This window comes from Equus przewalskii, chromosome 27 (assembly GCF_037783145.1).
Source record: "Equus przewalskii isolate Varuska chromosome 27, EquPr2, whole genome shotgun sequence".
Classification (NCBI taxonomy): Eukaryota; Metazoa; Chordata; class Mammalia; order Perissodactyla; family Equidae; genus Equus; species Equus przewalskii.
The window spans coordinates 3,281,398-3,295,279 of NC_091857.1; the positions used below are offsets into that span (position 1 = coordinate 3,281,398).

A 13,882-nucleotide genomic window follows, 5' to 3' on the forward strand; every position below is an offset into this window, starting at 1 on the left:
GTCCTTGCTCTCAAGCAGCCATGGTTGTGTTAGGGGAACGAGCAAATCAGCAGTTTCAAATCACGTCATTGCTATGGTGAGAGCAGTGTTCCCGGTGTGCAGGCGCCGCTGAGAGCAGGGCCATCAAGGTTGGTCTTCAACGGATGTTATGGAAGATGATTCCTTGAAGAACAAAAAGAAGTTAGCAAGTGAAGAAGGTGGAGGGTGTTGGTGCAGATGTTCTGGTCGTGTATAAAAAGGACTGGTGGAGGGGACACCATAGCTTCTTCCTGGAAAGGGAGTTGTCAATACCGGTGGCTGTATGGACAGTCACAGGAGATGGGGACACAGGCAGGGGCCAGAATTTGAAACTTAAAGAGTTGTGACTGAAGACTGTTGGGAGCTACTGTGAAATTTTTTAAAAGAGGGATAAAATATCATGACTCTGTTGGATTTGCAGTGGCTGGGACAAACGAGTAGGAGGATAATTGTGAAGAATGGCTCAGAAGGGGGTTCAACTTGGAGGCTGGAAATCAGGTAGGAGGCTCTGGCAGGAGCGTAGCCAAGAGATGCTGACTGAATCAAGGATTGTAGCAGCAGAGAGAAAGAGATGAGGGGAGAGAGTCAGTAGAAATGTAGAAGTTGGAATCAAGTGGACTCCAAGACCAGATGTGCAGACTGTGAGGAGAAGGAAGGAATGCTGGATTCTTCCCAGATGCCTAGCTTAGTAACTGATGGGTGGGACTTTCAATATCTGAGATGGAGATTAAAAGAGGAGGATCAGGTTGGGGCTGTGGGAAAAATAATAGTGCTATCATGACTGAGATTGATATGGGACATCTATGTGGAGCCATCTAGACAGAAGTCAAATAGATGAATCTGCAACATGAGAAAGGGATGTGACCTGGGGAAGTCAATTTGGGGAAAGGCAGTAATAACCATTTTAAATAAATCCTTGTAATCTTATTGGTAGGAATATTCCTCCACTACAAAAAGCACATTTAAAGTCCACACTGTGTAAGCCCTGAGTAAGTATATTCTTAATATTCAATGGATGAAAGAATGAGTGAGTACATAAGAGCTGTTATGGTTAGCAAAGAGTTCTTATCCAATTATAACAGCTTATTTGTATGTTTGAGTGTGTACACGTGTGAGTGTATAGTATTTAGGTATGTATGTGTCTGTGGAGTTATACACACACACACTATAAAGATTAATAACATATTAGTACTGTACATCTGTGTCAGTCTGCTAGGGCTGCCATAACAAAATGCCACCGGCTGGGCGGCTTAAACAACAGGAATTTATTGTCTCACTGTTTGCAGGCGGACAGCCTAGGTCAGGTGCCAGCAGAGTTCGTTTCTGGGGAGACCACTCTTTCTGGCTGGGACACCTCGCAAGGCCCCTTCTCTGTGCCAGTGCAGAGTGCCATCTCCCCTGTCTCTTTCTCTTCTGATAAGGACAGCAGGCCCAGATCAGGGCCCCACCCTATGACCTCATTTAACCTCAATTACCTCCTTATAGGCCCTGTCTCCAAATACATTGCCACATTAGGGATTAGGACTTCAATATATGAATTTTCGGGGACAGACAGAATTCAGACCATAACAACATCAGTACGTTTGACATCAGATTGACTTTTCCTCAGACAAAGGATAATCTCTGTGAAAATCAGAGAGATTGTTGTGTGTCACAAAAGAGGATACCTGTATAAAGGAGGAGAGATAGGGTTAAAGGTCAGAGTTTGCTCATTTATGAAATAAGTATATTTCTTTTCTACTTTACCTGATTCTATCAAAATACAGTTATATTCCTACAAGCAGATTTTCCTTTTCATTTTGGAGAGGGTTATAAGCCACTTCCAAATAGATAAACCTTTAAATAGTAGCTGAACGGGTTTAATCGACTCTTGTTGTCTGTCGCTCTGTGGAACCCAGGCAGGAAAAGCCAGAACAGGTTGACGTCCCACAAGAATGTCATAGTATCAAGACGGAAACTTAAGGCGGAGATTGCTTGTAGAAAACTGTGCTGCATTCTTGGCATGTGCGCACTTGCAATAAAGTCAGCTCTCACTTACAACTATATTTAACGCAGGAGCTGATCCCAGGGCGTTTTGCACCGCTCTGTTCCACCTCTCAGCACACTTGGCCTCTGCGCTGGAGCTCCCTGCAGAAGTTCCGTGGGCTTGGGAAGCCTCGCCCATGAGGCCAGGTGACGGACACAGGGTGGGAGCCGCGCTGCTCGCAGGGAGCGCAGCCGCTCGCATACCATTCCCCTCCACCACCGTCCCACGCTGGGAGGCGGGGAGGGCTTCCAACTTTGCTCCAATCCGCAGCCGGCCCTCCGCGGGGTGCCCCATCCTCACGACCCGCCCGCCGCGGACCGAGGGGGAGGAAGCTCGCCAGCCGCGCTCAGAGCCCCGGAGGCGCCGAGCGCCCGCTCCTCCCCGGCCGTCCCTCCCTCTGCCCCCGCCCCCGTCCTCGCCCAGCCGGGCGCGCCGGGGATAGGACGAGCCCCAGGCGTGCACTGTGTCTATGCAAAGCAGAGCCGCGGCGCCCAGGGCTGCCCGACCCGGGCCGGAGCTGCGGCTGCGGCTGGCGCTGCCCCGGGCGCCGCTGCCCCCGCCGGAGCCCGGCGCTGTCATGCCCGCGCTGCGCGGCGGGCCGCTGCGTCCCCGAGCCGCTCGATAAGCGTGGGCAGGGGCCACCGGCGGGCTGAAGATGCAGGTGCCCGCGCATGGGCCGCCGCTGATTGCCACCCCCTCCCGAGCCCGCGCCCCGCGCGGAGCCCGCGGCCGCCCAGGACCCGCCTTCGCCGCAGAAGCAGCTGGAGCAGCGACAGAGGCGGCGGCGGCGCCGGTGGCGCGAGCGCGCAGAGCGGCGGCGGCAGCTCGGGGGCCGCCGCTGCCCCGGCTGCCATGAGTTGTGCGGAGGTGATGTATCACCCCCAGCCGTATGGAGCGCCCCAGTATCTGCCCAACCCTGTGGCAGCTGCAACCTGCCCCACAGCCTGCTACCACCCGGCGCCCCAACCTGGCCAGCAGGTGAGTCACCGACCGGGCAGCCTGCGGGGGCGGGAGCCAGGGGCCCCGGGAGTATCGACGTGGGCTCCGGCGACGTCCTGCCGGGACGGGTGGTGCGGAGGATGCTCTGGGACCTGCAGGAGTGCCCTTGAGCCGAAAGGCATCCGAAGAGAGGAGGAGAGGCTTCGGGAAGGGACGAACTGCTGGTGGTCGGGTGGGGATTCGATGAGAGGCATCACCTGGCTCGGGGCTTCACTGAGCTCTTGTCGCCGGAGCTCAGAGGCTGCTTCTCATTGCCACCTTAGCTCTTAGGGCTCAGTTCTCTGAAACTCACCAAGGGCATCTGTCTTAGGAGTATGTGAGTAAACTTCCTTTACACTAAATATTTTGTTTCCTTTGGAAAGGCAGAGTGTTTCAGGGTTTCTTGATGAAGAGGATGAAATGTATTCCTGACATAGGGGAGCCTCCCTGGACGTGAGCTCAGGGAGTGACTTTTCTCAGACCTTTATGGTGGAACATGGGTCTAGTGGAATGGTTGTCAAATGCTACCAGAACTCCGCAGAGTCTGTCTTCTCACCACTTAGGGACTTAGAGGACAGGGATTGATCCCAAAGTCCCTCATTCATTTTTAATTCCATCAAAGCACAGAGGTGTTATAGTTAGGTCTTGGAAGTGTCCGTTTCCCCCGCTTCCTGCACACCCTGCCCCCTCCCTCCCCACCCAGGTAACCTTGGGTCACCGGATACTGGGTCTCCACATGCGGAGACTAGGAATGCTGTTGATAAAGAAAGTTCAGGAACCAGGGAGATGATAGTTCCTTTAGAAGAGAGAGCGCGTTTCTGGGGAATTTGGCACTAGGTACCCCTGGACATTCCTCTCTGAACACCAAGAGTGTGTGTCAAGGCTTAGTTAGCGCTACAGAAAACATGGATGTGAGTATGTGACACTGGGTTGTACCAGAATAGGGTCCTCGGTTCTGGGAATTAGGGTGGGTTGATGTGAAGAGACTTAAAAAATACAGTTTATGCACTCTGAGATGGAGACGCTTATCAGGGACCTAGGCATGGTTTGGAAATTACCATACACAGAATTCATTGACTGATATTTTTAGTTTCTTAGAAACCATATGTTTTATTGTTGTCTTAAGGATTTGGCTCTTTAATTAACATGGCCTTTTAATTTCTATATTTTCTTTACCTCTCTTTCTTCACTAGATTTATAGTGCTACTCTGTGGAAAGAAATCATAACTTCTGTTTAGAATTTAGGGACTGTGAAATTCAGCTGATTCTGGAAGGGTGCATGCTCTAGACTTATCTGCTAAACAGTATCAGCTGAACCAGGACCAAGGGGGGCAAAAGAGGCAGGACCTCACTGTCTCGCTATCACATTTTTTTTTTTTTTTTTTTTAATATTCAGCAGCTTGAGCATTTCAAAGCAAGATTACTTTTAGGGAGGGAGATGGGAAAGCGTTTTGTAATTTGTGGTTAAGGGTGACAGATTAAAACATTTTGGTTTTGCCGTTTGTTTTTCTTTGGCTTTAAGTATGAGAGATATAGGTAGTGGAGAAAACTAGGTACAAGTGAGGCAGGTGAGGCAAGGAGATGCTGGATATCAGTTTTATGTGCTTTGTTACCACTCCATCCCAAATGAATCACCCTTTTTCCTCCTCTCCTTTCCTCCGTCTCAGAGACTGTAGAAGCCTCCAATTATCAATTGGAATGTGGACAAGCAACAGACTCAGACTTTACTAAACATACAGATAGGTGTTCCCCCCCTTAAAAATAACTTGAACTAGTAGAAGTTGTGAATAAGGTTTTATTTTCTGGAGTTGTGAACATAATTCCATCAGTATATGAATCTGTGGTGTGGGTTGGAACTGTAATATTCTTTTCAGCCAGAAAATAAAATTCAGTATCAGAAAAATTATAAATTTCTAATCATAAAATTTAGTTTTCAATCAGAAATCACTCCAGTACTTTGTCTAACTTTTGCAATAACCCTGACACTCAGTGCCCAAATTCCATTCTTTCACTTAAGACCATCAACAAACTGAATAATAAGCTTCTTTCCCCTTGAATCGTCCACATTGATGAGTTGTACGTATAGTAAGTGATGATCAACTTCCACATACTTTGGACTTCTGTGGGTATCGCTCAAGGAGATGTCAGGCTGCGCTGACCTTAAGAGCTTAGTTGAGAGGTGAGCTTGGAAATTTTCATGCTGCTTTCACTAAAATGGCTTGTTTGAGATTACTTTTCTTGTCAAGGAAAGAGACTATTTGACCCTCACCAGCCAGCAAAATAAAAAGAGACTTGATGGTGTGACTACTGTTCTTTTACTGTCAGGAGTTTATTTTGATGACCTATATTTTTTATTGGAAAAAAGAGTAAATCAGGAAATTCTTATCAGGCTGACAGCATTTTTAGACTATGCAGTGCGTGGGTGAAGTGGGACTAATATTGACTTGGCCCTGATGCAGTCATCCGAGAATACATATTTTGGTTGTTTTTGCATTCCATAAGGTTTTATCATTATTATCCATGAAGATTGTTTTCTCCGTACATGGGAAGTGACCCCTAATAGCATCTTGCCTGGGAGACAGAAATAAGGGCTACAACTCATACTGCATTTGAGCAATTGACTTGGGGAGGAAAAAGGACAAGAAGCAGGAAAAGTGATGGAGCTATAAAGAAAGTTTAATGATCATTTAGAAAATGTTAGAAAAGAGAATGTTAAAGTTTTGTATTACTTCTGTATTCCAGTGTAGTAGTGAACCTTTGAACTGAGTTTTTTTTCTCAAATCTGTATATCTCTGAAGTCCTTGTAAATTGGTATATCAAAATGCTTCATTATAATGGATTTTAAACATAGGTATATTTTTCCTCTTGAGGTGTGATCATATAGCTGAAAATCCTTTTTGAAATAATAGAATTTCATACTCCAGGCGTGTGCACTCTCAGCTTTTCCCCTAAAAGCACAAATGTACACTTCAAATTTTAAGTTTAGTTTTATATTGATCATCTTATACCTTGTAGGCAGGCAGTAGGTTAGTGTCTTAAGGACACAGTGAACTGTGTATACATCAGGCTGCACTGCAGGGTGTTACTAGGCATACAGCAGGCTAAATGATTCAAAGCAATATGTAAATATATCTGAAAAATAAATTTTATAGCCCCTGATGTTAATTCCTAGAAATTGCATGCCTATGCATTAATCTTAAAGTGCGTGTTATAGAGCCCTCTTTGCTGAGGGATGCTGAGCTCCCCGGCCTCCAGGCCCACCGTGTCTTCATGGCCTTAATACATCAGTTGCTAACATCTCCTCGGGAGAACTCTTAACTCAGTCTCTCAGCACATGCTCCCGAGGCATGATGACAGTGCAGAACGTGTGCAGAAAGGAATGTACTTGTATTCTAACAGGGAAAGTAGGAACCGAGAGAAAAATTGTCAAAATATGTGTCAGGAAAAATTGAGGGAAATAATATGAAATCATAGATTCCCTTCATACTCAGTGGATTTCTCATCTTAAGTGCAGACTGTCTGTTGTCTGAAGCCACCCCCCATGTATTCATAATGTTAACGTTAAGAAGATACTTTAAGCAAATTTTCAGAATTGTGTAGTTTCCAGAGGGGGCGGTGAAAGCAGAGAAGAAGAATCGCCAGTTTTCTAATTGTGCAAAGGGGCTTTTTAACAGTCCCACTTAGGACTTCATATAAGTTCGACATGTTTACTTGGTCCTCTCCGAGGGTGACAGCTGGGTGAGTCTGCATGCACGCTTCCACTTAACAGACTCAAGTGCCCTTGGGAGGCAGGCCTGCAGTTGTATGTCAGTGAGGCGTTTTTAAAACTCTTTCTCTGGATTCTGCCGCCTTGGTTAGGTCAGAAAACCTCTCTGAGATTCTGTTTGTCAGGAAAAAACCCTGGAAAATCATACTTTATCCCCTCTTTTAGAGATGGGAAAATGCGTGTTCACAGGGCTGAAATGCCTGGCTAAAAGTTTCAAAGGTAATCAGTGACAAAATTAGGACCACCAGATCCCCTGCTCCCCAGTGTAGCATCTTTCCACCATGCCTTGCAGCCTCTAAGCTTTTTTTTTCCGCTGTTGCACAATAAGCTTATTTTTGTCTTCAGTGCTCGAAATCAACTTTTTGATAAAGAAGATTAATATGCAGTAGATTCTTTGGCCTTGCAGCTTGAAATTCTTTCCAAGTCCTTGGTAGTGTATGTTTTTAGTTTGGGCATTCCAAAGTCCTTTTGCAAGCATTTGTATTATGCTAATGACTTTTGCCATCCTTGTTGCATCCTTTGTTGATGAGGAAGAATATCCACTTAACAAATGAACATTTATTTATTTTAAAATAATATGCAGGAAGCGGCGTTAACAGTTAGTTTTAAGTGCCTCATATATCATTGCCATTCCAATGTAAGTTTAGATTCATTAAGAAAAGAGTACAATTACAGCTTAAATAGTTTCAATACACAGTCAACTTATTTAAGGTGGAGGATCTAATTTTCTTGCAACTGTAAGCAGGGACTTAAGTGGATTTATAAGAATTCATACAGGACTTCTTTGAGAAAGAACAGCCCCTATAATTCCACACGACACAAAGTAACTTGACTGCAGAGACTTAGAAGCTTAAAGTGCCCCGCAGTTTTATGCTCCCAATAACTTTTCAGCCAGAAAATTCAAAGCTAGAGGAAAAATTAAACTTTAAAATAACTAAGCTGAACTGTTGTCTCTGGCAGTCAACCAGAATGGAGATTACAATAACGATAGTAAGGGCAGGCTCTAAATCCATAAAATCATGCATAATGAGGATGTGTTCACCAGAAGACCAAATGCTGGGACAAGGTGACACTCTCTGGGAATTCAAGTGAAGGGCATTTTGGTTAAATGCAGGGAAGTCCAACTTCACCCAGCACTCAGGAAAGTCTCGCATATCAAAGACTTGGGGATGGCAGGCACATGGCTCACATCGAGGGAAATGAGGATGTTCAGAGGGTAGAACCATCCTGTACAGTAACTGTTTGAGCTACTACAGAAGAGATGCTGTGCTGACCGTGTTGGGCAGTATGCATATTTCTGTCTCGTATATTTCTGGGCAAAGGGAATTTACAATGAGACTAAAAATATTATGCTTGTGATGCATAGGGCAGATCCTAAAGCAAACTTGTGAGTTAGGTGACTGTCATTCTAAAACCTGGGCACTTAAATTGGATCCCATTCCCATAGGCCCTGTTTTCCAGCTAGCTTTTTAAAAAGTCCCAAAATTAATACATCTAGTAATAGATAATAATTTAAGGTACGGTCTCTAAAAAACATTTTCATTCAAGAAACCAAGGCTCTCTAAATACTTGAATTCCAGGTTCTGGCAGAGACAGTGAAGAAAATAATTTTGGGCAAAACTCTGACCTGAATCTTTCAAAAAGCATCTCTTTAAGCAGCTGGTTTTCTGCTTTAACTATTCATTTAGGAAGACCCCAAGAGTGCCTTGAACCATTAGACCCAAATGCATGCTGCTAGAAATGAGTCCTAAGTGCCGTGTTTGCAAATATTTCAGAGGATACCCGATTGATGCCAGTAATTTACAAGGGTCTGAACTGGGGTCACTGAACTATTTTTCACTTGTCTCGTACTTTAGTAGAGCTCGAAAAAAGAAAAAGAAAGAAACAATGACCTAAAGTAAAGAGGTGTCCTCTTCCTCTTAGAACTATGTTGTTTTAGTATGCCAAACTTTTGATCTTGTGTGATTTAGTTGGGGGCTCTATGGATGCGTCCTTTCTTGTTACTATGAAGATAGATAAAGGAAGTACCAAAACGAATTGGTAGGAATTGGGCTAGATGAGCTGTGCCTGGAAATGAGTTAGTCTTCAGTGGTCTGTAGGGTTTGCTTGGTTAGTGTCCTGCAAAATCAGAGGCGGCGGCTAGCAGAAGAGACAAAATTACATGTGAGTTTTTCTAGAGCTCCAGCGTGTGGCTTATTAGGATATGCAGTTGGACAAGACCTTTGAGACAATCAGGTCAGAATCTCTCATTCTCAGAAGAGGAAGCTGAGGGTCACAGGGTTCCATGACTTACCCGAACTCATGGACTGGTTTTGGTCAAATCCTCTCTCTCTTTCCACTTCTCTTTCTACTGTGTTCCTTTTCCTTCTGAGCTTCCTCAGAAACAGGAAAACAATTAGTAATTTACCTAATGTTACCTTCTACCTTTTCTCATTTTTAAATATTAGCTACTTAGAGAAATAACATAATTAGCCATGTGGGTAAACCCTGAGGCTCTTCCAGTGCTCTCCCAACCAACTATGAGCAGATTGAGCTTAGGGACAGGCTAACAATTTCATCTTTGTGGCTCCAAGCCTTTGCACAGTTAGTGGCACAAAATAGGAATTAATTGACAATTTGATGAATAACAGATAAATTTTAAAAAGTGAAATCATACCCTAAGTCTAGTAATAGGATTATACAAACATACTAGATGGGGCCAGCCCCGTGGCCAGTGGTTAAGTTCACCTGTTCCGCTTTGGCAGCCCAGTGTTTCGCTGGTTCAGATCCTGGGCACGGACCTAGCATGGCTCGTCAAACCATGTTGAGGCCCCGTCCCACGTAGCAGAACTTGAAGAACCTATGACTAGAAGATACAACTCTGTACTGGAGGGCTTTGGGGAGAAGAAGAAGAAGGAAAACAAAACATTGGCAACAGATAGCCCAGGGCCAATCTTTAAAAAAAACGTTAATAAAAACCCAGAACAAACAAACAAAAAACATATCAGAAATTTATACTTCAGAAACGATTGTATTCAAAGTCATCGGTTTGAGAGAGAATACATACCCTTATGATGTGATCATTGCTTAAAACATTTTGGGAATGCAAATTTTGAAATTCTCTCTAAGCCCGTGGCACATTTTTTTTGAACATCCTCAAAACTGGAAAATTTTCATCCTTGGAGGGGAAGAGTTTGATTTTTGTTAACGACCAGAATCATTGAGAGGCAAGTGTGCTCAAAAATAGCTGACCATGTTAAGGAATAATATTTTTGGTTTGCTCTTGCCTACTATTAAGAAAAACATTTTTTTAAAAAAGCAAAAAAATATAGAATCTCTTGGTGTGACTGTCTCTCACAAACTGGTGCTGCTCACATTTCCAAAATAGGATTTCCAGAAAAATGGTAGGCAATGGATTATGTATCAGACTTGCCAAGGGGACAATACATTTTTAGATATAGAAGTTCAGTTTCATCTAGATATACATCTACTCCATGACTTAATAGCTATACCTCTGATACATGTTTACATCTCTAATTCTTTTAATGTTATAAATAACTTTAGACTCTCCTTAGTTAGCGTGTCATGCCATGCTGACTGTGGACTTCTCTTTGTTTATTCGATTGAAATAAATATCATATAGAGACTCATTTTCTTTCATTTATTTTCTTGGTATGTGCATTGTAGACAGAAATAGGTTCTAATTCCATCTCTGTCACTTAGTAGTTAGATGATCCTAGCCAAGTCAGTCAGTTTTTGTGTGTGTAAATTAGGAGTTATTATTCAGACAAAGTATTGCGTGTGTGTGAGGGATAAGTGAAATGAAATACACAGAAGGGCTGTGGCATATCTTCCTTATCCTGACCCACCTTCCCCTAACCTGATTCCTCCTCTTCTAGAAAGGCCAAGGATCAAAATTTCAAAGCTCTCCGAGATATTTTTAAAGCTCTGTTATCCAAGTAAATTCAAAAAAAATGTGATCAAAGTGCAATGTACTGCTTTTATGAACTTTCTAATTTCGAGATCTTTATTCCCAGCTAGTAGTCCTTTCTTAAATGCTCCACCATATTTTTGAACATAAAAGAACGGTTGCATTTAGAGAAGATAGCCAGAAGAAATTTTTTTTAAGAAAGCTGTTTCCAAATATCCAATGATTCATTAAAATACTTTTGTTTCCTTAGGAAAAAAGTTTCCACATATGCACAGTAATCACTTGGCGTTTTGCAGGCTTAAGCCTTGGGGAGTTCGTGGTATTTGGCTCCTGACGTGGAAGTCTTTCTCTTGTCAGACAAATCCTTTCCCCTGCACATTCCTGGGCGAGTTTGTTTCTGTCGTGCCTGATGGCAGGCTGGGGGGTGGCTGGGCGTGGTTTGCCCGCGAGGCCGACTCTTCACACTGCAGCTCTAACCTCTTTGTGACTTAGTTTTAACTTCATGTCTGCTAACTCCATCCATCATTGTTTCACCTAACTCCAGGTCATTGCACCTGGGGAAAAATTGTCCCTGGCTAATGTGCCTTAAATAAACCAACTTATAGTCCTTGAAGTTCCTTTTCATGACTTTATTTTTATTAACAATTCTTCAGGGTCTCTTAAGAAAAGTATGAACATTTTTCAGAGATTGGAGTATTTTTAGGAAATGATTGTGCCTTTGAAGAAACGTGTGAACTGCATTGCCTTGATTCAGGAAATCTAGGTTCTGATGATTTGAGATTTATTCTCAACGTTTTGAATTTTCTATATTATTCTCAAGAAAGAAGATAACACCAGGGAAGTTTCATTCCAAGGAGCAAAGACCAAATGAATACAGAATATGGCAAAAGCGCACATGAGTATCTCCTTAGTTAAGGAAAAGGCAAAGAATTGATTCACAGTCACCAGAGCACAGAGCAGGGAAAGTAGTTGAGGCTTAAGAGCCTCTGGAGAAGAACAGTAGGGTGGTGGGATTGGCCATGTATGAATCAGTTGCTGTTTCAATTCTGTGTTCCTGTTTTCTTCATGCTCACGCTGCATGTTTAAAAAATCTATGCAAATTGCATGTTCCATTTTAGGGAACTATTAGGCCATTTGGATACTTTGGAATTCTTTCAACCAGTGGAGTTGGTAGTGAGGCTGTAAATGGATGTGTGAGTGTGTGTGTGTAAATGTAAATATCTAAATTGGTTCACTACAATTTGTGAAAATTGACCTACTTTATCTGAAAAAAGTATAACAAGGAATGGTAGAGATGCCTTATGCCCTGCCTATTGGTAGGTGTATCATAGGCTCCCTTTTTATTTTATTTGTTTGATAGTCTCCAAGCAAATTTATTTAATTAGTGGAGGGCCTACCTTAAAGGGTTGGGAGAGAGAAAAAAAAGGAAGCATATTTTATAATCATTTCAAAAAACTTTACTTAAATAGAAGAGTCAATATAGATATTTTATAGAACCACAGATGTTCGCATATCAAAAAGAATTGTGTATCAGTATATATTTATATAAAAGCAGATATATGTATACAGACATATATTACATATATATGAAATACTAAAGAATATAGAGAATTAGTGCATCTGACAGAAGAATGGTTTTTAGAAAATTGACTAATAAATGGCATTTTTACATAATGTCACATTTTGCTCACTTTCTCCCCATTTCATATTTAAAAGTGTGTAATTTTTAGATTAATTAATTTATTTGTATCCAACCATTCAACAATTGGTTGAAGAGCAATAACACGAAATTATGTAGCATTTAGAAAATTGTGTGATCTTAAATAGATTGAAAATCTATTGATTATATTCAACTGCCATCAATTTAAAAATTGATATTTTATTATTGCTATTATTGGTCATAATACTATGCTGCATTTATATCAGGATTTGTAGTTTACAGATCTTTTCTATATATATATATATATATATATATATATAAAACTTTAATTAATTTCATTTCACCTAAGAATTAATTGCTAATTGGGGTAAAAAACAACATTGCCTTTCTTTGGATAATTAAGACAGCAGAGCTTTCTCATTTAAATAATAAAAGTTAAAATTAAACAAATGAAACAATTAGATGCAAAACTCAACTCTCACACTGATGCTGAGCTGGACATCAGTAGGAAAAAGAAATCGGTTTCATAAATAATAATGAACACTTGTGGACAGTGAAGCTACTCTGCAGATCAGTTTTAATTTCCTTCTCATGTAAAAACAGTGCTTCTTTTTGCTATGCCTGAAGATTCGGCAGAGAGTGTGTGTGTGTGCTTAAAACAGTATAACTTCAGGTAAATACACATGCACAAAGAGAAACAGTACCATGATTTGACTAATAAATCGTAATATTTGTCTAATTTTATAATGGAATTTAAAGCTAGGAGTAACGTTAGAGGTCACTTGAGATCAATCTTCTCATTTTATACATAACCTATGTGACTGTGGTGTTTTCACTATTGAAGTTAAAATATAAACATGTTGAAATCTGTGTAAAACAGATTGTGAGAAATAGAGCCACTCAGTCATTACAATCAGCTATTCATCGGCAAGGCACGGTCACTCACAAGGAATGAATTATCTATTCATCACCAAGCGATAACCATATTGACACAAATTTTAAATAAAAAGAAATGTATATATTTATAAATAACAGCCCCTAAATAATAACCTGCTGCTCGTAATATGCCTGAACATTTTAGGACCCATGTCACACAAAAACAGCATATTCATTGCCAGGGGGAAGGGTTCAATTTATTGAATGATGCATTTATAATTCGAGGCTATAGATTTTGAAGCTAGTAATTACGTTAGAAACCTAAGAGTCTGGGTTATGTGTTTTGATAACATTTGCAAAACTATGTGCTTACTGAGTATTCTAGAATGACTTATTTTTTTCAACTCACATTCATTTCCCAGCATGCATTTTTTTCTGAAGTAAGAAAAATGGTATGACAAAGGAATAGGTTTTACAGGCAACCAGAGGATAGAGAGGTCATTTCATCATTAGGATAATGAATTTTATGATCTTTAGCATTATCTTCTTATACATAATTCACACTGAGGTCGTTGATTATAAAAGTAATATGTGCTTGATGAGAAATGTTTGGAAATATTAAAAAGCAGTAATAAGAAAGTAACAACT

At 41.6% G+C, this 13,882-nt stretch overlaps 1 protein-coding gene across 4 annotated transcripts in view; it reads left to right on the forward strand.

Moving 5' to 3' along the window:
- The first annotated feature begins 2,330 nt into the window (after window positions 1–2,330).
- The window catches only part of VGLL3 (vestigial like family member 3), a 54,779-nt gene continuing 43,227 nt past the window's right edge, over window positions 2,331–13,882 (forward strand). For 2 of the 4 annotated variants that reach the window (XM_070597370.1, XM_070597372.1), the window contains exon 1: window positions 2,331–3,022. In XM_070597370.1, the coding sequence (XP_070453471.1) occupies window positions 2,897–3,022 (126 nt within the window). In that variant the 5' untranslated portion in view covers window positions 2,331–2,896. The other 2 variants (XM_070597369.1, XM_070597371.1) reach the window with 2 other exon arrangements.